The sequence below is a fragment of the Panicum virgatum genome, chromosome 8K (genome assembly GCF_016808335.1).
Source record: "Panicum virgatum strain AP13 chromosome 8K, P.virgatum_v5, whole genome shotgun sequence".
Taxonomy (NCBI): Eukaryota; Viridiplantae; Streptophyta; class Magnoliopsida; order Poales; family Poaceae; genus Panicum; species Panicum virgatum.
Window position 1 is genome coordinate 34643430 of NC_053143.1, and position 26063 is coordinate 34669492.

Here is a 26063-nt window from a genome sequence, read left to right on the forward strand (position 1 = left end):
CTCCCCATTCCATCCTCCTCGATCACCTCGACCTCGATGTTCAATTAACTGTTAAAAAATCTTGTGTTTTGCGAGTAGATGGAGGATAGAAGTTGGAGGATAGATGGGGTTGAAGTCTTTCATACAGATTGCCAGGGCCGACATGGAAGCAAGGTCTGAAACAACAATGTATTGTCCGTGCCTCGATTGCGAAAATGATAAGAAATACTCTGATTTTGAACTGGTTTATGCGCATTTGATCGTTCGTGGATTTGTACCAAATTACACCTGTTGGAATAAGCACGGAGAGGAAGGGCCTATGGAAAGGGGGGAATGGGTCGCTGATACCCAAGAAGCAGGGTGCAGGGATGACATCAATGAGGAGTACATTCTGGAGTTCAGTGACGACCAGTTTGATGCCTTGGTCGACAATGTTGAGGAGGTGATCCATGATATTAGGGGAGAAGATGAGATGATTGAAGCTGAGCTGCGTAAATATAAGCAATTTGTTGAAGATTCCAAAAAAACCTCTTTATCCCCATTGTGAGAAGTACTCGAGTGTAACCGGGGATCTGAAGCTTCTGCAACTAAAGGCTGCTCATGGTTGGACAAACAAGAGTTTCAAAGCATTACTTCTTCTCCTGAAGTATATGCTGCCAGAGGGGAACTTGCTACCGGATACTATGTACGAGGCCAAGCAGATTGTGTGTCCCGTGGGATTGAAAATGGAAAAAAAAATTCATGCATGCTGGAATAATTGTGTCTTGTTTCGTGGAGAGAATGAAGATCTGGACAATTACCTTGAATGTGGAATGTCGAGGTACAAGCGTCGAAAGGATGGTGGTGATGATGGAGAGGACAACATGGATGAGAGGGAGAAGAAGGGGACTCCTAGGAAAGTTGCATGGTACTTTCCTCTTGTTTCAAGACTGCAGCGGATGTTTGCAAACAAGAAGGAGGCAAAGTTGTTGCGTTGGCATGAGGAGGGCCGTAATAAAGACGGAATGGTACGTCACCCTGCAGATTGTGCTCAATGGCAACATTTTGATAACACCTATGGCTAGTTCGGTGATGATCCTAGGAATATCAGGTTTGCTCTGAGCACAGATGGAATGAATCCATATGTAAACTTGAGTACATCACATAGCACGTGGCCTGTTCTATTGTCAATCATGAATCTCCCCCCATGACTTTGCAATAAACGCAAGTATATCATGCTGTCAATATTGGTCACCAGACCGAAACAACCCAGTGATAGAATATATGTGTTCCTCCAGCCCCTCGTCGAAGATCTTCAGCTCCTTTGGGATGGTGTGGAGGTTAAGTATGCTGTCGTCAATAAGCACTTCACTTTGCATGCTATGCTGATGACTACCATTAGTGACAATCCGGCTCATCGTAATTTGTCCGGGCAGAGCAAAAGGAAGGGTCAAGGTTGCTCCCACTGCTTGTCAGAGACATGTTCCTTGAGGCTGAAGAACTCAAACATATTTGCATATATGGGCCATAGACTATGGCTTCCGAAGAATCACCCATACCAAAGCATGGACAAAAAGTTTGATGGTACAAGGGAGACAAGAAATCCTCCACCACATTTGTTAGGGAGTGATGTGTACAAGAAGGTTAAGGATGTCAGAACAGTTCTCGGCAAACGGAAATGTGGAGTTGATCATGAAGGTGATGATGATGGTCATGATGAAGGGATCTGGAATAAGAAATCCATTCTATGGGAGTTAGAGTATTGGCACATCTTAGCAGTCCGACATTCAATTGATACCATGCATTTAAAGAAAAACATTTGTGAGAGCTTTGTCGGTACAATCATGAACATAAAGGGCAAAGGAAAGGACTATGAGAATGCCAGAGCTGATCTTGAAGATGTGGGCATTCGTCCTGAGCTTTATGTCAAAGAAGCAGAAAATGGAAAAGCCCTTCCTGTAGCCGCCACCACAATGTCCAGAAAGGAGAAGAAAGAATTATGCCAATTCTTGCATAGTATAAAATTTCCCTCAGGATACAATTCCAAGTGTGCTAGGCTAGTCAGCGTGAAAGAACTGAAGTTGAATTTCGCCATGATGAAGTCTCATGACTGTCATGTGCTTATGACGTCAGTACTGCCTGTAGCAATAAAGAATGTGTTCCCTGTGAAAGTTCGTGAGACAGTAATGAGCCTCTACTTCTTCAATGCCATAGAGCAAAAGGTCATTGATGATAAGTTGCTGACAGCTCTAGACAGACAGTTACATGAGACACATTGTCTGATGGAGGCCTTCTTCTCTCCGACATTTTTTGATATTATGGTTCACCTCATGGTTCACCTTGTACAGGAGATACACTACCTTGGCCCCTCTTACCTCCACCAGATGTTTCCTTATGAGAGATACATGGGTATCCTGAAGTCATTCGTAAAGAATCGGAAATATCCGGAGGGAAACATCATCAGCCAATACGGGACCGAGGAAACTGTTGAGTGGTCGATGACTTACTTGGATCCAGATAACCTAATTGGAGTGCCTCATTCAAGACACGAAGGGAGGTTGGATGGGGTTGGGGCTCTGGGCAAGAAGTCTATGAATCCAGAACAGAAAACATACGATCAAGCCCATTTTCTTGTCCTAGAACACATGGAGCTGGTGGAGCCATATGTACTCAAGCACAAATAGCTTTTCGAGCAGCAAAATCCTGGGAGAGGTGAAGGTTGGGTTGCCAAAAAGCACATGAAAGAGTTCAACAATTGGTTCAAAGACCATGTGGCAGCAAGCAATGTACCGAATGATGACATTAAGAAACTAGCTGCAGGCCCCATATTCACTGTGATGACATATCAGGCCTATGATACCAATGGATACACATTTTACACAGTACAACATGATAAGAAGAGCATATACCAGAACAGTGGGGTCCGCATTGATGCTTATGATAACAACATGCAAAAGGCCCCATACTATGGTCAAATAGAGGAGATATGGGAGCTTAATTACCTAGAATTCAAGGTTACCCTATTCAAATGTCTATGGGTTCAAGGGTCACAGGGAGTGACACGTGACAAGAATGGGTTTGTCAGCGTTGATCTTCGCAATGTTGGGTACAAAACAGTACCCTTTGTTTTGGCAAAAGATGTGCTGCAAGTGTTTTTATGTGCCTGATACAGTTAGGATGACACGGCATATTGTCCTTCTTGGCAAGAGAAGGATTGTTGGAGTGGATAATGCAGTAGATGAGGAGGAGTTTAATCAATTTGATGAAATCCCTCCTTTTTCAATTTGTGAGCTCCCCCGCCTAAATGCCAATGACAAGACCCCGTACCTGCGGACCGACCACAACGAAAAAATCCGTGTGAGGTCAAATTCAGGCTGTGGACGTGGGCGTGGATGTGGACGTAAAGAAACCTAGTGTAACATGGTCAAATTCTGAATTTTGATGTAATGTAAGTGCAACTGCAATGTACAGCAGTCTGAATTTTCTTTCTGGAAGTGTAAGTGCAATTGCAATGTGTACAACAGTCTGAATTTGCTTTTCTGGAAGTGTAAGTTCAACTGCAAATTCTGAATTTTGATGTCCCAAATAATTATACTGCAATGTACATTACTTGTTGTCTGAATTCTGATGTAATATGACTTAATTTGCTTTCTAGAAGTGTAAGTGCAACTGCAATGTACAATAGTCTGAATTTGCTTTCTGGAAGTGTAAGTGCAACTGCAATGTACATCACTCTGAATTTCTTTCTATAAGTTCAAGTGCAAGTGCAATACCCGTCACCTATCAGTTATAGGTGACGGGCGATATCTGTGTGACCCATCACCCATGCATGAAAGGTGATGGGTCCATAACATAGCCCGTCACCTAAGACATAGGTGACTGGCCACATTGGAAACAATCTTCAGGTGCTGCACTGTAAAGCTAATAGAAAGGTGACGGGCTACATTCGTTGCCCATCACCTGGGTCAAGTTCCAACTGGACTTAAAGCCGTCCCCCTTAGCCGTAGTTCTTTATGGCTCCCATTTCAAATCCTATGTCGCGCCCGCCTCCTCGCCTCCTCCAGTAGCACCGCCCTCTTTGCCATCGCGCAGGCCCACCTCCTCGCCTCCTCTGGTCCTGGCACTGCCCTCTTCGCCGTCGCACAGGCCCACCTCCTCGCCTCCTCCGGTCGCGCCGCCCTCTTCGCCGTCGCGCCACCTCGTTGCGGCCCTCGACGCCCACGCTCGGCCTCGCCCAGGCAAGAGCCAGAGGCCAGCCACCGCCAGCAGTCAAGATCTAGAGCTGAGCACGCCGTCGTGCAGACAAGATCCAGAGCCCAGCCGCCACCAGCGGGCACGATCCAGAGCCAGTCACGCCGTCACGCCCGTCGTCATCTTCAGGCAAAATTGTTCTTGCTAACATATATTTGCTTGGATTTGCCGTCTATTTTTGCTGTCCAAAACATCAGTCTGAATTGCTTGGATTTGCTGTCTATTTTTGCTGTCCGAAACATCAGCCTGAATTGCTTAGATTTGCTGTCTATTTTTGCAATTAGAGGCAAATGATGATATGGGAATAGTGAATATCTTATTGCCATATAAAATTGAGAGATTGATACTTGCCATGAACAGGTCAGCCTCGAAGGGCATTAAGCAGATGCCATGAACACTTGCTGGTGTGTGACATCTGTTTCTACCCTTCAAGGCTGAGCTCTTCATGGATTCTTGAGAGTGAATCACTCATTGCCACCTTTCCCAAATTAAATTGAGAGATTGAGTACTTTCCATGAACATATCAGCCTCGAACGACATTAAGCAGATGCCATGAACACTCGCTGGTGTGTGGCATATGTTTCTGCCGTTTGAGGATGAGCTCTTCATGGATTCTGGAGAGTGAATTAGTCATTGCCACCTCTGACAAATAAAATTGAGAGATTGAGTTGTTGCATATGGCGTGAAGCATATGGCATGTACACTTGCTGGAGTATTGTGGCATGTGCTTCCGCCTTTCGAGGCTGAGGTCTTCATGGATAGTCAGTTAATCCAAATATATCTCTCCCACTTCTGATGCCTTTCTATGTTATATTTTTGATAGTAGACATGCAAGTGTTGCTGATCTTTTATGCCTAAGGACATTTTTTATGTATTATTGGATCATTTTAGTTTTATTGAATCTTTCTGCAAATGATGATGTGGTAGATTTGCTGCCTATTTAATTGGATCATCATGGTTTATTTTGCTGCCTATTTTTGCAGGATCAGTGGAAGCAGCCATGTCGAAAACAGGATCCTCCGATTCAAATGCACAACTTGACCAATGCTGAATGTTCAACCCGAATTGTCTGCACAAACAGGTGCATGTAGCACCTCCCACCGTAGGAAGCCAAGAGCGCAAACCAAGTGGCCTAGTGACATCATTAAAGTCGCAGGCTTCGACAGTGAGGGGTTCCCAGCAAATGATGATGGAATGAAACGCTGGCGACTGATTTGTGGATTAATCGCATGACAAAGGGTTAGAATCAATGTCCACTTTGAGGATTTGGATGAGGCCACGCGATAGGGCTTGTTCGATATCATGAAGCAATACTTGCAGTTTCCTGAGGGCACATCCGAGGCAGAGTTGAATCGTGTCGGAGGGGCGGCATGCAAGTCAATCGCCAATCTCCACAGGAGCTAAAAGTCCAGTCTGGTACGAAATTATGTCAATGAAGGTAAAGAGCCCTTCGAGCTACACAAGCACTTGCATCACCAAGACTGAGAGATGTTCGTGGAGACTGCCACCTCGGAGCAGTTTAAAGAGAAGAGTGAGCACTTCAAGAACCTTCGTGCTAGAATCACGGACAACCACCGCCTCGGTCCAGAGGGCTATGCTGGGAAAGAGAAGGGGAGGTGGAGCAAAGAGGACAAGGAAATGGAGGAGGCGGGGTCAGAGAACCCTTGGAAATAGTATCCTGGGCAATCAGAGCCATATTTAAGGGCCAGGGCTGGTCCAACATCATCCACCGGGGAAATCACCTGGAGTAGCGATGGTACCAAGAGGCTGGCCGACCGGGTGATCGAGCTGAAGGATCATGAGTGCGGTGTAAGAGAACATGACATCCTCTCCACTTCCATTGATACACCAGAGCACACCGGTCGTGTGCGTGGAGTATGTAGTTCAAGGGGTTGGAAGGAAGCCTTCGGCAAAGAACATGAAGGCTTGTGGAAGAAAAAGAAACAGTCTTCTGCTGTGGATCCCGACCGCCTGAAACAAGAGATAAAGGATGACATATTTGCTACACTCAAGGCAGTAGGGATTGATGTTGAAGCAGCATTATTAGCTGCGGCCCGTGCCAAGACCAGCTGTGCCTCCAAGGAGGTGGTACAGCAAGTAGCAGAAGAAGCAGCAGCAGCAGCCTTGCCTAACCCCCCCTCCCCTGGTCAGCGCAGCATGCCGAACCCAAGACCCCCCTCCCCCAGCATTGGTCCTATATTTGGTGAGCTGGACACAATTGAAAGGCTCAAGAATGTTCCAACCCCCTGCAGCATTATAACTTTAAGTTACTTAACTTTGTTGATTGAGCTAGCACAGGGGATTGTGCAACCCGGGGAAAAGGAATGCCACATGGTGCCAGTGTAGGATGGGTATGTCGTGGTCAAGATTGATTTTGTCCACGAAAACACCAAGGATGTCTCTCTGTCCATCCCACTGCCAAAAGCCCACATTTATACTTTGAGGGATGCCCGTACCATGCGGATCCAATGGAAGAAAAGTGGTATTCTCATCCCCCCATTGGTCAGTCGTCAACTAGTGGTGCCCCAAAGCGGCCACGCACCCCAACACCTGATCTTGAAAGTGTGAAGAAGGATGCCGCGGCATGCGACAACCCTACCCTCGCACTAAAGAAAAAGAGACCAATCACCCCAAAGAAAAAGGGAAGGGGTAAGGTAGAACCCAAGGAACCAGCACAGAAAGCAACGGAATCAAAGGGTAAGGCGGCACCCAAGGAACCAGCTGCAAAGAATGTATGGACTTTTGCTCACTACAAGTTTGTGATGGGCAAGCCAATGTTGTCAGAGCTGGATCTGGCCACTGCAGGGGTGAATACCAAGGGAGTCCACAAGCACAACATGACCCATGCCAACGATGATGATACGCCAATCATGGCTCACTTGAAGGCTGAGGACTTGCACAGTGGGCCTGGTTATTTTTTTGTTTCTTGGTCTGATCTGTACGACGTCTTCAACCTCGACGCCTTGGACATCTCCTTCCGTTGCTTAACACTGTGAGTATATATAGCACAAAAGATTGTTCACTGTCATTCTTAATTACTTCATAATGCTAAACCCTATGTCAGCTTTCTGAAAACTAATGTATTTGTATGTAGGCAATTGGCCAGAGAATCAAAGAATCATCAGCTTGGTGTTGAAATCATTAACCCCCAAGATTTTTCTGCCAGAGTGATCAATTCGGATCCGCAACACGTAGAGTCTGCCATCACAAAGGTCTTGGGCTCTTCACCAGGTTGTGTGCTTGCCGTGCACCACACAGGCTCCCACTATTTCCTAGTTGTCATCTATTCGAAGTGGGAAATAGTGTGGTACATTGACTCCTTAAGACCACGCAGCGACGATGGCATCACTCTGGGACAAAGAGACTTCACCAGCATCAAGGCGATTATTGATAGGTATATCTCTGAGTTACCACATTTGCAATCTTCTCATTTGGAGCCTGTCACCTATTTAATTTGAAGCTAACGACATCCATAATGCCTAATGCAGTGCTCTCTCCACCTTTCGAGCCGAGCACTGTCTTCCAAAAACCAAGTTGATGCATGTGACCGATTTTCTGGTATATATCTGACCTCCTAAATACTAAGTTTTCATGATTTCACTAAATAATATATTTGTCCTAACAGTATATATCATCTTGAGCAGTGCATGCAGCAAGGACCTAGAAATGAATGCGGGTTCTATGTTGCATACCACATGATCCGCCTTGCTATAGGTTTCAAATCCCTTAAAGGAGCAAAAGTAAGCCTTTGTCAAATATATCTCCGACCGCTCGCTGCATCAACATATATATATATATATATATATATATATATATATATATATATATATATATATATATATATATATATATATATATATATATATATATATATATATATATATATATATATATATATATTTGACGTACAAGCACTCATCATTTGACTGTCACTTTTTGCTAGGACGTGCGGGGTCATCCGGACAAGTAATTGGACGACAAGCAGCTCTTGGCTATTAGAGAAAAGCTTGCCTCCTTCTTGCTTCTAGATGTCATAAGTGACAAAGGTGACTTCCACTGTCATAGCTGAACTGATAATTGTATGTGTACTGTTAATTCTTTCATGGACGTACTCTCGATTCATGTCATTATTGTATATGTGTACTGTTAATTTGTAGTGCAAAGATAGAATATATAGTTTGTCATGTATAGTTGGTGGTTGTTTCTTATGTAAGCTTTGTGAGATATCAATTGAGTTCTATTCTGTGTGTTTGCTGGATCAACAAGAAGGCTGCCAAATCCTAGCTGTGCTCTAGGATGCAGCCAGGAAACAAATTTCAGCTTCCAGGGGTCAGGTTCTAAGGTGACGGGCAACAACCAAACCCGTCCCTTCTGTATACTCACCAGGTGACGGCACATTAAAGCACAATCAGTCACTTATCTAGAATCGTAGGTGATGGGCGTCATAAGCTAACCGTCACATGTGTTGGACAAAGGTGACAGTCGTAGACCCCATATGGGAGGCCTGGTCACCGAGAAAGGTGACGGTGCTAAACTGAAGCCCGTCACCTTCTAAATACTGATAAGTGATGGGTTTTGTTATAGGCCCGTCACCTGGGGTAGACAAAGGTGACGATCAAAGACCTCACATGGGGGAACTGGTCACCAAGAAAGGTGACGGTTGTATACTGATATTCATCACCTTTCTGTCGCATAGGTGATGCCCGTCACCCTTCTGTTCTAAACAGTGATGATGTAGGAGTGACGGGCACGATGCCCATCACCATAGGGAGATGGTGCTCGTTACTATAGGCCTTTTCCTACATAGTGTAAGATGATTCGAAGGGTTTTGGATGTTTCCTAAAGGTTCATCATCGAATCAAAAACATGACTCCGAAGGTTGAATTCTTTCTTCCTCCGATGTTCCTGGGTTGGGCGTGAGTTCTACGGCTGAATCTAAGGATGTAGAAGTTGAAGAACTGGATTCAGCTGCTGGAAGCTCCTCTTGGCGCGACTCGCACTCTTCTTGGACGGGTTCCTTGTTGTTGGTAGGGAATGAAGAGTTTTCTAAGAGAAAATCTAAGATCTCTCTTCCTTCCGTTGGAGTTTTCTGAGCAAACGAACCTCCGGCGCCGATGTCGAGTTTGAGGGTAGATTCCATGCCTAAACCCGAGCAGAAGATGTTCAATGATACATCCTCGGGTAGAGATAGGTCTGGGTTGGTTGCCAAAATGCGTAAGAATCTAGCCCAAGCTGCACCTATGGACTCCTCTAATTGCTTGAAGTCGAGGATGTCTATCGGTAGGGAGTTTTTGCGTTTATCGTGAGAGAATGAGTGACAAAAGTCAGCTCGAAGCTCTTTCCAATTACCGCACATACTTTCTATCGTGCGGGTGTACCATTGCTCCGCCCTCTCTTTGAGAGAGAAGGGAAACAATTTTCACCGCACGGCCTCCTGTGTCATGCCTGGGATTTCCAAGATTGAACACAGTCCCTCGAACACTCTCAAATGATTGCCGGGATCTTCACTAATTGTTCCAAAAAAGAGTCGAGTTCGAACCATGGCTATGAAGGCAGGACAAGGTTCACCGTTTGCTGAAAGAAATGGATTCGATGAGGATGATGGCTTCCAGAACTCGTCCGGGGGGTTAGAGAGCCGTGAAAGGGTTGGCTACTCCATGGGTAGCTAGGGTTGAGGTAGAAATAAAGAAAATGAAAAAGATACGAGAACAACTGAGTCCGAAGATAATGTAGCTGCCATTCCCCGGCAACGGCACCAGAAAGCTTGTTGGTACTTTGTAACATCACGAATAAAATCCGCAAGTGCATGGATACCGCTGTAGCTTTCAAAGGGGGCTTCATATTTGGTGATATAATATCATTTTACATACATGCCATCAGTACCAACATGCGCACACATACTGTGTACTAACTCAACCTTTTTCAGGTCATAAATACCTTTGTTCAGTTATGCAATGTGGAGAATGATTCGGCATCATGTATAACAACATTCCAATCCGCCTTGTTATCAGACAAAAAGAAAGCTTCAAATGGGTGCAGAGTTCTCGACAAGATAATTGATGAGAAATGTAAAGGAAGGCATTTGGTACATAATACTGATCTCATGTTGTACAATCCATGCAGTTTGGAATATAGCCATGCACTCAATAGCTTTCTATTATTTTTTCCAGGCTTTTGTGCCGATGCATATCAACAATGACCACTGGGCTCTCCTAGTTGTTGGTACTTTTTAACGTCACGAATAAAATCCGCAAGCGCACGGATACCACTGTAGCTTTCACCCAAGAGTATTCCAGGGTATCGTATCCACTGGGGAACGTGAGTACACTATCTACGGGTTCGGCTGTCCAAGGACACACACTGGTGTGGGAAGGATAGGACAGAGAGGACTTCCTTTAGAATCTATGTTTAGAAAGAAGATATCACGTCGCCGTTATACTTCGAGCCACCGGTTTCGACCGGCTTATACAAGCCGATAGCTCTAGTGATAATGCTCTATCCAATATCCAAATATGGAGGATTACTAGGGCTCGAACAAGGCTGTCACCACCTGCCGGCTACCTCTACAAACTGTGGGACTATCAGACAACTGAGTGGTATAGTCCAGCCTAGACACCACGTCTATGCTATTCCCTACTAACTCTATAGGCGTACAGGGTTATCCTTTTTTATTCGGAGCCCAACTCTAGAGTCAAATACTACCCTCTAAGCATACATTCATTTTATATAAGAAAGATATGATAACTTGCAATCGAAACTCTAATTCTAAATAAGAAGGTCTCAAATACTTACAAACAAATAAGCATCCGTTGAGGTACAAGCGGAGAAGGGCGCCGACAAGCCCGGCACATCCTCTGACTCCTCCTCACTCTCTTGTAGAGGTACAATTTGGAGAAGAGCGCCGTTACCGGCGCCCCTCCTGTGTACCTCAACTCCTAAACTCCCTAAGACAACTCTCACCCAAGTGAGAACTCAAGAGAAGAGTGAATGGTGTGGTGTGTGAGTGTGCGTCCTATTCTCACTCCCTCCCCTTGTTTTTATAGGAGGGAGCCACCCCGAGAATGCAGCCAATCCTCCTCAAACCACCTTCTAGAGCCAATAAGGAAGTGACACGTGGAAGCTTGAGGCGGTGGGGCCCACTGGGCTGTCGTCCCACCATGGTGGTCGGCCAACCAGGCCCAGTGGCCCACCGACCTCTCCTTTGGCTAGGTGATTGACATGTGGACCCCTCATGCAAGGAAGAGTGGGTGCCAAGTTTCCTCCTTATGCATGGCTGCCATGTGGGACCTTTGATTCTCGAGCTTGCGTCTGATTGGTCGAGAGGAGATCACCTTGGATTGATGACGTGTCATGCGCATGGGCTGCTTCTCCTCCTCTTGTGTGGCTGCCGAATGGGCCTTTTTGGCCTTTGGGCTTGCTTGTACTTGGCTTAGGAATTTATGCCTTGGATAATATGCTTGTTACATGTAGCTTTGACCCAAATTCATCTGCACACATTCTCAGACCAGCATCTGTGGAATTCGTCAAATAATCATCCTATGCTAACATTTATTACATCTGATGCTCGACTTTTGCACGATAGTTGACGACCAAAATGGGTTGTTAGTGACCGTCAACACCCGTGTCGCCCCGCATGACGACACAGGGCGGGTGGGTTGATGGTGTTCCCCGCGTTTTCCTTTTTGCTGTCTTTTTTGGGGTGTTTTTGGTGCGATTTTTGATTCGCAAGTTTGACTCCACCGTTTCATAAAATTGTTCTTGGATCTGTTAGATTTAGTCAATGCGGATCTCTGGCTCAAGTTTCGTTCCAATCCATGAGGTATTGAGGGGATTTGAAGTTTTGAATCCTTTTATTCATCCTCTCTTTTTCTCTCTGTACATTGAGCTAGCTTTGTGTGGAGGAATTCTTGTTATGCGATCGCGCATGGCAACGCGTGCATGGGGCAGCTGCGGTGAAGCACACGTGCAAGCGATGAACATGTTGTGCGACGGCACGTGGCGTGGCGTGCGACCGCACGTAGAGCGGTGAGCTTACCAACAACTGCCGACGACGGAGACCACGATGTCTATTCATCGCGCGCTACTGTGTGCCAACGCATCACAGAAGGGGGGAATAGTTGCTACAAGTGGGCCCCCCACGACTGTTCTTCTTCCGTATCCAGCTCGCGGCAGTGATGGCTGCCGGGTTAGGGGTGAGGGTTGCTGGGGTGGCATTGGCCACCAACAGGTTTAGAAGATGGGGGAGGGGCAGGGGAGCTCGGCAGCCGGCAGCCAGTTGCTTGGCAGCGGCAAACGATGGTGGGAACAATGCTGGCCGAGGACGGTAGGGAGATATGCGGCAGTCCATGCACCGGGGATTTGATGGGGGGATTGAACTAAAGAAGCTCACAAGCGTCCTAAAACAAATTCCCTCAAGAAATCAGGCTCAAAACTCGGGAAAAGCCCTAAACAAAAAATCACCCAAAAATCACACAAAAATGGAGAAAAAGAAACACACTTCGGATAACAAGATGAACACGAGATTGATCTTTGAATGAGGTACGGTTACAAGCCACTCCTAGCCTAATCAAAGTGGGCGTGTTTCGGAGAGCACCGCTCCACGAATTTCAGTTCCACTCCAACAAATTTAGCTCCACTCGAAGAACTCCACGAAAGATTCTGCCAAACATGTCTAGCTCCAGGACCTCCAGATAAAAAAAACATGGAGCTAGGGATCAGATCCAAGTTTACGGTGGAGTACCTCAAGCGGTGCTCCAGAAACACTAGTTTCACACCTCCTCATGGAGTTGTTGTTATTTACCACCATTGACACTTGTTACACAACACTCCTTCGTTTCTATTTTTTCTAGCCCCCACCCCAACTTTCTCTTCTTCCTCGCATCTCCTCTGCCACCCACCCCTTCCACGTGTCGCCCACGCCATCGCGCCGCCCCTGCCATTGCAGGTCTGCACCGGCCAGACCCCTCTGGATTGCCCTGCCCGGCGCTGCGGTACCGCGGCCCCTACAATGGCACTGGTAAAAGGGGATTTGAACTATTGGTGATGAGACTGTGGCCACAAATTCCTTGATGTCCTCGTAGGAGGTCTGGTTTAGCGAGGAGTGTTGACGCTCACTAACGATCATTTCCAAGCGTCAACTTGATCAGAAAATCATGAGAGTTTGCATTTCTTACATGCATCTTTATTCAATAAAGTCCCTAAACCACACTTTACCTTCTAGAAAATGTAAGTTGTGTTTTTGAGCTAATATGCAGGTTACAAGCACACTTTAGCCCGACATAAAATCACAGAAATTGTCAAAGCACCGATTCAGGCTCAGATGGAGCAAAAGTGATGCAAGAACCCAGTTCAGACAAGCCAAAACCAACGTGGACTAGACAAGGAGGTCCAGGACAGCCTGCTCAAAGAAGATGGGGGTGGTTGGCACCACTGGCAGGCCGACCGACCTACCAGGTCGGCCGACCTAGCCCATGGGCCCCACCGCCTTAGCCAAGCCACGTGTCGTCTCCTGGTTGGTCCCTTAGGTCGGTTTGGAGAGTCTCACCCTTGGCTCCCTGCTATAAATACAAGGGGGGGGGGGTAGAGATTATGACACACACACACACCACACTTCCTCTCCTCTCTTGCACTTCATGCATAGTCTATAGGCTTAGTGGAGTTTAGGAGAAGTCTAGGAGTCTTCGAGTCACCGGATCTGCTCGATTGTCTGGCATGGGTTCATCTCCAGCTCTCTCTTATAATATTCGGTTGTTTGTAATAGAATTAGACTATGGTTACCGATATCTGCTCGAAGTATGTTCTGAGTTATCGGATATATGCTTCTTGGTATGGTTGCGTTATTACTCAATGCTTGCATTGCATGATCACCCTGTGCTTGAGATGGTTATTGCATCGTTCTTAGAACTCTATCAACTGCTCTAATATTCGTATGTTTGCTCTAGTGTGATGTCTGCCCATCCGGAGGGTGGGGGCTCCGCGCGGGACACTAGAGTATCCCTTACTAGTGTACACATGGTGTCTAGATTAGCTAAGATTTGCTGGATGTGAACTATACCCATAGTTTGTAGAGGTAGCCGGCAGTGGTGACAGCTCTGTCAGAGCCCAAGTAATCCTCCACGTTCGGTATGGGGGTAGGAGGTACATAAAGCCGCCGGGGTGTATGGGCTCCTCCTGTTGCTTCGATAGCGGTTTCCCTATTGTGTAGTTTAATCTCTGATGATCTAACCAATGAGATAGTATAGATATAGCTATCCTAGCACAGTTGACTCGAGCTCTAACTTCTGCTTTGCTCCCGGCCTACAGCATCTTTTATCTTTTCCTTTTGTTTATCCAAGAGGGTAGTTTTTGTGTGTGTCACACTATCACCTACCATGTTATATATCTTACCCCTGTTTATGCATGAGAGTATCCAATCTAGATAAAGTTCATCAACTATTCTATATCTCTTCACTCACCGCCTTCCCTGTGGAAATATAAATGACACCCCGGTATACTCCCGGGTAAAATGCTACAGCGGTATTCCGTGCGCTTGCGAATTTATTCATGGTTCATGAAATACCTGCCACCCCAATTGGCGTCTGCTGGCGTCATCACTGTTTCGCGGTGGTGATGTTGGTACGTGCCAACAAGCATTTTTAGCGCCGTTGCCGGGGAAGGCACAGATTGAAATATATAGACAAAGTTATGAACAAAATCGAAATTGGTATTCGCTTGCTAAACATGCTAACTTGGCTTTGTTTTCTTGTCTTTGTTGATATGAAAACAGGGTAGTGTATGACCGGTTTGGACTTGCCGCAAAACTTTCATTCCGATCCAGAGTCACTTTTGAGGAGGACGCGAGCTCGTCTCGTATCACCTCAAAGATCACTCTCGATAGCCGAACCATTCATTGCATCGTCGTCAGCTCCTCGAGCTATTGCCCAGAAGACACTCTGTGATTACTCTGCTCCGTCTGCTAACCAGGTCCCTACCGGGCCCGAGGTTAACACCGGAGGGGAAAATTTCGAGATCAAGATGGGTCTTATTACGATGGTGCAGGCCAGCCCTTTCTATGGCAAGACCAATGAGGATGCCAGCGCTCATCTCCAGCAGTTCCTGGAGCTCTGCAGTACTTTTGTTATCATGGGTGTATCGCAAGATGCAATCCGGCTCCGTCTATTTCCGTTCTCTCTCTTGGGGAGAGCAAAGCAATGGTTTATGCTAACAAGGCTGCTGTGGATACTTGGGACAAATGTGCCAAGGCGTTTCTCTCGAAGTTCTTCCCGATGGGCAAAACCAATGTTCTTCGTGGACGGATTTCGAACTTCCAGCAGGCATCAAATGAGACAATTCCTGAAGCTTGGGAGAGACTTTAGGAGTACATTCTAGCGTGTCCGCACCATGGAATGGACAATTGGCTTATTCTACAGAACTTCTACAACGGGTTGACATAGTCATCCCGTGATCATGTGGATGCCGCTGCGGGTGGAGCTTTCTTCTCGCTGACTTCAAAGAGCTACATCATTGATTGAGAAGATGGTTTCCAACCAAGGTTGGAGCGATGATCGCCTTCAACCGCACCAGCGAGGCATGCACTCCGTCAATGAGGCCGACATGCTCGCTATGAAGATTGATCTCCTCCTCAAGAAATTTGAGGATTATTCCCAAAATAAGGCTCAAATACAAACACTTCAAGCTTTGGAAACTCGCATGACATGCGAGGTCTGCGGGAATGTTGGACATTCGGGTGACAATTGCCCAGAAACCCAAAAGGAAGCTTTATTCCTCAATGGCAACAATGAGTTTCGCCCACAAGGAGGTCAGGAGTGGAATCAACCACGTCCATACAATCAAGGAGGTAATGGAAATTCAAATTCTTTCAATCCTAACCAGCCTACCTTGAGAGATCTTGTCTACGGCCAAGCGAAGATCAATGAGTCCCTTCAGAAGTTGGCCGCTACAGACAAATCTATGGAGACCATCCATGCTAAGATGGACAGATTTTCCACCACTATGAAGAATCAGCTGAGTTTCAACAAGGCGCTAGAAACTCAATTGGCTCAGCTAGCTACTTCTGCACCTGCTGCTGAACTGGGGAAGATTATGGGGCAACCCGAATCAACTCTAGAAAGCGTTAATGTCATCAATGCTATGTGGAAAGAGCCACTTAGCAGGACACCCCTCAGCTATGCAGAGAAGCTCACACGCCCAAAGAGAGGTGAGTAGGGCGAGTTAGCAGCCACAATAAGAGAAGATCCTGGAACCCTAGTGATCAGCTGCTCAATCTTCGATTGTGAATTTGATCACGCCCTTTGTGACCTTAGAGCCAGCGTCAACATCATGCCCAAGGTAACATTCAAGAAGTTAGGCTATCCATCAATTTCTCCTACTACTATGTGTGTTCAGCTGGTGGATTCTATGATAAGATATCCAAAAGGAGTTGTGGAAAGGTTAATGGTAAAAGTCAAGAATACCTACATATTGGTGGACTTCATAGTCCTCGATATGGAAGGAGATCTTGGGATTCCGCTCATACTTGGGCGACCATTCCTCAAGGATACAAATGTCAGAATTGATGTAGGGACAGGAAGAATCAGCCTCCGCATCATGGGAAAGACCATGAAATTCAAGTTTTAAAATAAGAGGGAGGTATTCCTGATTCATGAGGATAGTGAGAAACAAGGGTTATGGGCAGAACCCGGTTGGGATGATCAAGATTATCACTCCCCTTCCAAGCCAGCTTGGGAGGATTGGGAAATTCATACTCCACCAACCGAGCCAGTGGAAGACGATCAGAAGATCCCTGATTTCATCACTAATACAGTATGGGAAGATCTGGAGATCGTCTATCCCACATCTGAGGATCCTATTCCTGCGCCGTCTACACCATCAAAGAAGACCAAGAAGAAATGGTGCAAGAAGAACAAGACGTCATCGACCGCTACTACTTCTCTAGGTATGGATGAAACGACCTCAACCTGATTAGGTATGGAGAAAGGTCCTGCTTTTCGGACCCTAAACCAAGAGCTAGCTTGGGGGAGGTTCCCTCTCCTAAGTCAACTGTATCCCTTTACTTGCTTTGAATAAAATTTGATAAAAACTTCCAAAAAAAAATATTTACTGCTTTATTTCCCTTTTCCATCATGCACGGTAAGAATATTTTAACTCCTTATGATAAGTTGAAAGGATGAGTTATGCTTTGTTCTACCATGTCTGTTGTGTCTAGTTTGAAAATGAGAGTTCTCTTGAGTTTAAATCTGTCGGTTATGTAAATACCTTGCCAATGAACCTGAAAGTTCTATGGGTTGCGTATGCTTGATCCAAGTCTGAGTTGTTGTGCGTATAGATAAGATAAATAAGGTTGTGCAAGTTTGTTCTAGTGATGCTTGAAGTCTGGAGTTGTTTTCAAAAAAATCTAAAAAGGCAAGTTCCCAGTGATGTGCAATGTCCTACCAGAGCCATATGACATATTTCATGAAAAACTTTACACATATGCTACTTGATGTTCTGTTGAGTTTTGTCAAATTGTGTGACCCTAGTGAGATGCTTTTCATTCTTTCTCAATCATAAGCACGTACACAACCCATCCATTTGCTACATTCCTACACTGGGAATTAGCACCACCATCCATCCATTCCACATTAATAAATGCTCCATGTCTTGGTGATCTCTCTCATAGAACATCCCTGAAATAAAATGAAGTCAGATTATAGTTGCCCCAAAAAGAGAAAAGATGGCATGCCAAAGAAGCATGACCCAAAAAAAAAGAAGAGATAGAGAGAGAAAAAGGGGGTAGCCATGTCTCAAAAAAAGGGATGATTCAAGAGAGAAAGCCATTACCTCAAGGAGTAAGCCACATCCATCTATCCACTCATACACCTGCACCTTTTGATCGAGATGGCATGACTTGTTTCTCCATGGATCATCTCATTGACTTTACAATATATGGAATGCAAGTATGCCCTGTTCTTATCCTACCTTGAGCTCCACAAAGGCTTTGTAGTAGTAGGAAAGAGCGGAGGCATATACTGCCATGGTAAGGAAATACAAGTTGAGTGTCTCGAGAGAGTTATCCTGGGAACTTTGCCATGTTTTCAAAAATCTTTCAAAAAAACATCCAGATAGATTGCGGATCTATGAGCAAGCAAGTACTACTCTATGCACCGTTCTAACTCTCAACAACCCAAGACAAGGAGACAGCTAAAAAGCCCTATGAAGGAGTAAGGTAATTGTGCAAAGGTATGATAGCCAACTTATTTAAGCTGATAGATGAATCTCTTTGCTTCAGACTGTGACATGACACGTAAGGTACGAGTCAAAGTGATTTTTTTATCAACAACCTGATTTGTCCTACTTTGCTCGGGACGAGCAAAGGATAGCTTGGGGGATCTTGTTGACGCTCACTAACGATCATTTCCAGGCGTCAACTTGATCAAAAAATCATGAGAGTTTGCATTTCTTACACGCATCTTTATCTAATAAAGTTCCTAAACCACACTTTACCTTCTAGAAAATACAAGTTGTGTTTTTGAGCTAATATGCAGGTTACAAGCACACTTTGGCCCGACATAAAATCACAAAAATTATCAGAGCACCGATTTAGGCTCAGATGGACCAAAAGTGATGCAAGAACCTAGTTCAGACAAGCAAAGACAAGCCAAAACCAATGTGGACCAGACAAGGAGGCCCAGGACATCATGCTCAAAGAAGATGGGGGCGGTTGGCGCCACTGGCAGGCCGACCGACCTACTAGGTCGGCCGACCTAGCCCGTGGGCCCCACCACCTTAGCCAAGCCACGTGTCATCTCCTGGTTGGTCCCTTAGGTCGGTTTGGAGAGTCTTACCTAGTGGCTCCCAGCTATAAATACAAGTTGGGGTAGAGATTATGACACACTCACACACACCACACTTCCTCTCCTCTCTTGTACTTCTTGTATAGTCATTCGGCTTAGTGGAGTTTAGAAGAAGTCTAGGAGTCTTCGAGTCGCCGGATCTGCTCGAGAGTTTGGTATGGGTTCATCTCCAGCTCTCTCTTGTAATATTTGTTTGTTTGTAATAGAATTAGACTATGGTTACTGATATCTGCTCGAAGTATGTTCTGAGTTATCGGATATATGCTTCTTGATATGGTTGCGTTATTATTCAATGCTTGCATTGCATGATCGCCCTGTGCTTAAGATGGTTATCATATCATTCTTAGAACTCTATCAACTACTCTAGTATTAGTATGTTTGCTCTAGTGTGATGTCTGTCCATCCGGAGGGTGGGGGCTCCGCGCGGGACACTAGAGTATCCCTTACTAGTGTAGACATGGTGTCTAGATTAGCTAAGAGTTGCTGGATGTTAACTATCCCCACGGTTTGTAGAGGTAGCCGGTAGGTGGTGACAGCCCTGCCGAGCCCGAGTAATCCTCCACATTCGGTATGGGGGGTAGGAGGTACATAAAGCCGCCGGGGTGCACGGGCTCCTCCTGTTGCTTCGATAGCGGTCTCCCTATTGTATAATTTAATCTCTGATGATCTAACCAATGAGATAGTATAGATATAGCTATCCTAGCACAGTTGACTCGAGCTCTAACTTCTGCCTTGCTCCCGGCCTAGAGCATCTTTTATCTTTTTTTTTGTTTATCCAAGAGGGTAGTTTGTGTGTATCACACTACCTCCTACCATGTTATATATCTTACCCCTGTTTATGCATGAGAGTATCAAATCTAGATAAAGTTTATCAACTAGTCTATATCTCTTCACTCACCGCCTTCCATGCGGAAATATAAATGACACCCCGGTGTACTCCCGGGTAAAATGCTACAGCGGTATTCCATTCGCTTGCGGATTTATTCGTGGTTCATGAAATACCTACCACCCCAATTGGCGTCTGCGGGCGTCATCGTTGTTTCCCGGTGATGACGTTGGTAGGCGCCAACAAGGAGCAGGACCCACACGTCGCAAGCGGCCACAGACGAGCTCCACCCAGCAGCGTGAGCCTCGTACGTGAGCAGTCGTAGGGCGAGCTCTGCCAAGCGAAGCGAGTAGGAATGTAGCGACGCGTGCAAGCAGGCGCGAGGAAGCTAAGCTTCGACAGGCAGCCAAGAGTCTCGCGCACGAGCAGCCGTGGGGCAAGCTCTGCCCGACAACATTTGAGAGAGGCCGCAGGCAAGCATCGACGGGTGGCGCGGCGGTAGCTCCGCCTCTAAGCCAGGCATCCAAGCAGTAGCTGCGAGGCATCCAAGCACGGGCAGCCATGGGATTTCAAATCCCCGGCAGTATTGCGGGGCCGCACTTGACGAGGAGTGGTGGTACCAGTCGTCTTGGCTCTCCTTTTCGGCGCGCGGCTAGCGCTGCCGAGGAGATATAAGTCGGTGGCAGAGAAGATGGTGCCGATGTGGAGACAGGTGTAGCGGCACTAGAGTAGAGAGATTAAGAGGGCTGAAATGGGACTGACATGTGGGCCAAATCACAAAGACTGAAATAGACTATTCACAACAAGTCATCATCTTTTTGGAGTTGCAGCACTGCAATCAGTCATCATCTTTTTGGAGTTGCAGCACTGCAATCAGTTGAACATGCTCCATATTTTTGTGGAGTTGGTGGAGTGGAGCTATTTTTTTGGAGTTGGAGTGCTCCCAAACAGGCCTTGGTAGAAAGATCAGATCAAAGATCCACCCATGTCACCCTTTCTCTAACCACAGCAAATCACTCTCACAAACAAAATCAGATGATCTCACCAAAAGATATGCTACTCAAACCAATATATAGATGCCTAGCAAATGACAAAAACGCCCTTCCATTAAGCATACAACCCAAATACCCACAGGGGCATGCCGCCTTCACAACTTTGCTTCATCTCGACGCAACCTTCGCAATGATTCCATGAGCGCTCCATCGCCGCAATCCAAACGCATCGGACGTGCCTCTAGTTTTGAGGCCAAAACCGGCAAACCTACCGATGCCAGGTATTGAGGCCCAAGCCGGTACACCTGCCACCTCCGATGTCGACGCATGTTCGTCCTCTGCCAAGCTTTGATGCTTCATGTGTTGCACTATCCCACAGGCAGTCTACTTGTATTTGCCATCGCCTTCCTCCTTGAGTTGACCAATGTTGTCTTCGTCACCATCTTGCCCTCCATGTGCTCTTGCTCTGATCATGCTTGATGTGAATCGCCCATGACTCCACCCAGACTTCTCAAGTCACTTGGCGGCAAGCCTCCACATGTCCTTCACCACCACATGATGCATCGGCACCAAACCTTTTGCTTGCCCGTCATCACCGCATAGTCCATCGCACCCAAGCTAGAGCTCACCCTACACCACATGTCGTCGGCCAACACATCGGACATCGCATCCGACACCTGCACATCACAAGCCAAAAGATACATCAAATTCACTCAATGTTATCAATTACTCATCATCCAAGGGTGACCACCATTGGTCCTCACATAGCTCAATTTTTGGTCTAGATTTTTCATTTTCCACAATGTCTGTTTTCTAGAATTGCTACCACAAATACTCTCTGGGTATTAAAAAACTATGCCACTCTACTTTTTATTTCTTAACCAAAAGATTTTATTTTTTCCCGTTTGTGTAAAAGGTATTTAGAGAAGGGAACATTTCGTTCACAAAGAATAGGCCTATTGCTCAAAAACCACAACACGTTTGCTGCGTGCGTTCCACTCTGGATTATAGATATATAAGCAGACGATTTCTGTACAGCTCAGGTGCAACAAATGGGTGCCCAATATATGAATTGAAACTTGGCAGTAGTAACCTTCCCTGTCAAAAATACAGTCTAACGTACCTAGCGTCAGTCTATAAATTGGAGACAAAACAACGAACTGCGCACCAATAGCATAGAATAGTGACCAGTTTGTGAACACCAATACCGCGAGGTACACTAAGAGTTTCAAAGAGAAAACCGAAATGGCAGCCACACTGAAGATCTTCGCCTTCTTGTTTCTGTACTGCCTTAGCATTGGAGGTTAGCCTTCCAAGCAACATGCAGGCACTATATTTATCTAATAATCTGCAACAAAAGCTAAAAATCTTGGCAAATATGAAGTCCTCTTCCTGACCCATTCTCACTGTACTCTTTCATCTGTGCGTGCAGGAAATGCTTATGAGCCATGCAAGCTCTCGGACCTAGTCGTCGCGCAGACTGTCAAGGCCCGCCACGAAGGCGGGTGCCTAGAGATCGCTGTGACGGTGGAGAACAGGTGCATCTGCACGCAGAGCAACGTGAAGCTGGCGTGCAAAGGGTTCAGCTCCTCCGTGCACGTCTACCCTGCTGGAATCCTCCAAACCGACGGCAACGGGCTATGCAGCCTCGGTGGCGGAAACTCCATCGGCAACGCTGTCAAGTTCTCCTACTGGTCGACCGCACAGATCAGCTTCGCGCCTGTGTCGTCCACCATCGGCTGCTCGGCTGGTTAGAGTGTATGATGGGTTGATGCCTCTTTATGGACATCAGAAACCAGATTATGTGGCTAAATTGTAATGCTAGCAAATAAACAGTTATTGAATAATGCTTCTTTTTTTAATGAATTTTTATGGTGAATGTAAACTTTTATCTCAAAGATATCAAAGAGACGCGTCAGTTGCAATCTTGCAGATCGGCATAGGTCTGGCAGGTTTCGGTTGGGCAATGATTCGTGAGAAATTTGCATTGTATGCGAAGAAATGGTAGGGTTGGTGAGATTCATCCGGAAAATAGAAGATTCACCCTAATGTTACAACCACCTTATTGATTAGTTGTGGAGTGTCAAGCTGGTTCTGGCCGATGGTTGCAAGGATAAAGTGTGTTTGATTTTCGTATCTGCCAGGATACATGACCAGGTCGGAATGGTTACTCTTGAAGGAGGTGATTGGTATTTCTAATCACTTGAGCTTGGTGTGATGCCGGCTTGGGTTGGACAGCATTGACTACCCGCTCAATGTCCTTGTATTATCTCTAGGACTATTAGTACGTTGTTGATCCACCATATATATCACAATAATGTTCCTATCAACAACCTGATACTGCTTCACCATTGCTCTCAGCCTTCAAATTGAGGCTTCTTAGCTTCATTGAACTTGTTCTTGTTGGACTAGATCGCCTTTGCTAAAACCTCCTGTGTCACATGGAATTCCTTGACAACATGCTACTCCAAGCTATTGACTATGAATGGGACACCACGGGCCACCTTCCCACCTACTCCACCCTTGTCTCGCCATGGACCTTATCTATCTGTGGTGGTCACCTCTGACTTAGTATTTTTCATGTGTCTATTTTTTTTCATTTTTTTGCTTTTCTCTCGTCAGTTTTTGATTTATCCTGCTTCGAGCTAGAAGCCCTACTACAGAAGATGCTTTCACCTGAGCCAATTACCGCCGCTTTCAGGTGAACTGGTGGTGACGTACTTTTACCGCCAGTTTAGTAGCTGCTGGAGGCAGCTGCAGTTGAAATCAGTGGTGGAATGGAGCTCCACCGCCGGTTGGTGTCTGTTGACACCATTTTTTGACACGTGTCAGAATGCAGGAGAGAAAGGTCGCCGATGTTAGAAGAAGCCAAAAGAGCACAGTTTGGAGATCAGCCGATTGGCCAAGGGAATATTCTAGTTTTTTTTTAGGTAAAGGGAATATTCTAGTTTGGAAGGTGCTGATGCATGTGCTTTGGAAGCTAGCCGATGGTACCGTTGCCTATGAATTTAAAGGAATATTCTGGATTCGGTTGGATTTTGATGATTTAGTTATGATTCGACTTAGTTTATTTAGGAAATCTTTTACTTTTTGTCAAGATATTTGTTTGCCATAATCGGCTAGAACTTGTTAGCTTAGGCTATAAATATCAATTGTATGCGAGCTTAAGAGATTAAAACACATCCAATAAACAAAGCTTTATAATTCCCTTGCAATTTACTTACTAGTCGGGGACTTTGCTATTTTCTTTTTTGCGAGTTCTTTCAAGCTAATCAAGAACGTCTCACATTCTAGCGACTTAATTCGCTGGTAAGTATTCATTTTACCGAGTAAATCTGAGCTTTAGCTTCCGGACGCATCGTTGTTGCTTCCTTCAGATCTATTCAAAAGTTCTCGAATTTATCTAGGCTTTGATTTCTGGCGTATCGTTGTTTTCTCATTTAGATTTATTCACAACTTGCTGATATTTGCTAGATTTAAAGGTTTTTCTTGTAATTTTAGCATTTATCAGATTTATCCGCTTCAAAACACGTGCAATCGGCTGTGATCTTTGTAATATCGTTACAATATTATAAAAACCGATTTAAATCTGTTTCAAGCGTTGTCAAGTAGATTTATTTAAGTTATACTTTCATAGCTTTTATATTGTTAAACGTGTAATCAGCTATTTGAGCCGATTTGCCATTTTCTGTATCGGTTATACCTGCTGATACACCCACCCACATTGTACTCACATTAATTATATCTTGTCATTTTCCGCATCTGCAGGGTTTGCTGATACGTTGTGTGAGAGATATTTGGAAAATTACCCGATACGCTCTCAGATCTAACAATTTTTGACTCCTTGTCAATTTACAGGTCAAATTGACTGGCACGGTTGGTTTGAATTCTAAAACTTGGCGAACGGTGCTTTCAGAATCTAGTGTGTTGAGTTTTTGCGTCAACAGTGTCTAAAACCGGCAGTGAAAGTATCACCACTAGATTTTAACACCTTCCGATTGTACTGCCCTCCACATACCTGAAAATATATTGCAATCGAATTCAATTCCATAGACCTAATGGTATTGCCTCCCACCCCCCTCTCTCTCTGCCCTTAGCCAGTACATCCCTCCTGGTCCTCCTCAAGCAGTCACCCTCCCACTTCTCTGTGTTCCCCAAGTCTCATCTTCCAGTCTTCCTCCTCCCTCCACCTCTCTCCCTTCGCGCCCCCCTCACGGTGGTTAGGAGTGGTGATGGGGTGTGGAGCAGGCGGGTAAGGAGCGGCATGGTGGCATGACTAAGGTGGTGCAAGACGCGATTGCGGGAGCTCCGGCGGTGTAAGCGGCACGAGGTGCAGTGGGGCTCTTGTAGCCTGGGCACGTGTGGCACAAGGAGGCGGTGGGCAGGACGAGAAGCAGTGGTTTTGCTAGCTCGATTGCAGCGACGGGCAGATCGGTAGGGCTCCAACAAGGGGCACTGACAATGCAGCAGCATGCGGGGCCGCAGCAACAGGTGGTGGGCGAGAAAAGAAGCCGCATCGGTGGCTCGGCTGCAGTGACAGGCGGATCTAGGGGTTGTAGTGATGGGAACCAGCGATGCGGTGGCGTGCCGAGCAGCAGCAACGATGCTGTGTTTTTTTATTTTTACCTCATCGGTTTTTGGGTTATCCTAGTTCGACCTAGAAGCCCTACTATAGAAGATACTTTCACCGGGGCCTATTACCGCCGATTTCAGGTGAACCGGTGGTGATGTACTTTTACCGCCAATTTTAGCAGCTACTTAACTGTCGGTGAAAAGGACCTCCACTACCAGTTGGTGTCTAAAATCGGCGGTGAATGTTTCACCGCCCAGCAGTACTGCTCTTCACGACCTGAAAATAAATTGCAATCGAATTCAATTCCATGCATAAACCCGATGGGACTGCCTCCCACCCTCTCTCTATTTGTCCTTCCGCAGAACATCTCCCCTAGTCCCCCTCAACGTCAAGGAGTCCCCCTCGCACCACTCTCTCTTCCCCAAGTCTCTACTTCCTGTCTTCCCCCTCGTCCACCTCTCTCTTTCAGCCAGCTGGCAGATCCGCCCCCTAGCCCACCTCACACGCGACCGAGGATAGGAGCGGTGACGGGGAGAGGAGTGGAGTGGTAAGGAGCAGCATGGTGGCGAGACCAATGCGGTGCGGGACACAGCTGCCGGGGGGCGGAATGAGAAGCGGCGATTGGCTGCAGC

At 46.0% G+C, this 26063-nt stretch overlaps 2 protein-coding genes and 1 non-coding gene across 3 annotated transcripts; 2 read left to right on the forward strand and 1 right to left on the reverse strand.

The window, feature by feature from the left end:
* The first annotated feature begins 298 nt into the window (after positions 1-298).
* Positions 299-2642, forward strand: LOC120645657. The gene is made up of 4 exons (XM_039922424.1): positions 299-470; positions 757-986; positions 1044-1069; positions 1217-2642. Exons 1-4 carry the CDS (start codon positions 299-301, stop codon positions 2640-2642), a joined length of 1854 nt encoding a protein of 617 aa, XP_039778358.1.
* A 12846-nt stretch (positions 2643-15488) lies between these two features.
* LOC120646625 lies at positions 15489-15595 on the reverse strand. The gene has a single exon (XR_005664525.1). It is a non-coding gene; the product is annotated as a small nucleolar RNA R71 (small nucleolar RNA).
* A 6508-nt stretch (positions 15596-22103) lies between these two features.
* On the forward strand, positions 22104-22639 carry LOC120645658. The gene is made up of 2 exons (XM_039922425.1): positions 22104-22161; positions 22204-22639. The coding sequence occupies exons 1-2, from the start codon at positions 22104-22106 to the stop codon at positions 22611-22613; spliced, it is 468 nt and encodes a 155-aa protein (XP_039778359.1). The 3' UTR covers positions 22614-22639.
* Positions 22640-26063: the final 3424 nt, after the last annotated feature.

Coding starts and splice junctions, on each gene's coding strand:
- LOC120645657 (XM_039922424.1), top strand. CDS start 299: ATGGAAAGGGGGGAATGGGTCGCTGATACCCAAGAAGCAGGGTGCAGG. Junction 987..1,043: donor GCCGTAATAAAGACGGAATG/GTACGTCACCCT, acceptor ACCTATGGCTAG/TTCGGTGATGATCCTAGGAA. Junction 1,070..1,216: donor GATGATCCTAGGAATATCAG/GTTTGCTCTGAG, acceptor ATTGGTCACCAG/ACCGAAACAACCCAGTGATA.
- LOC120645658 (XM_039922425.1), top strand. CDS start 22,104: ATGGCAGCCACACTGAAGATCTTCGCCTTCTTGTTTCTGTACTGCCTT. Junction 22,162..22,203: donor GTACTGCCTTAGCATTGGAG/GTTAGCCTTCCA, acceptor TATTTATCTAAT/AATCTGCAACAAAAGCTAAA.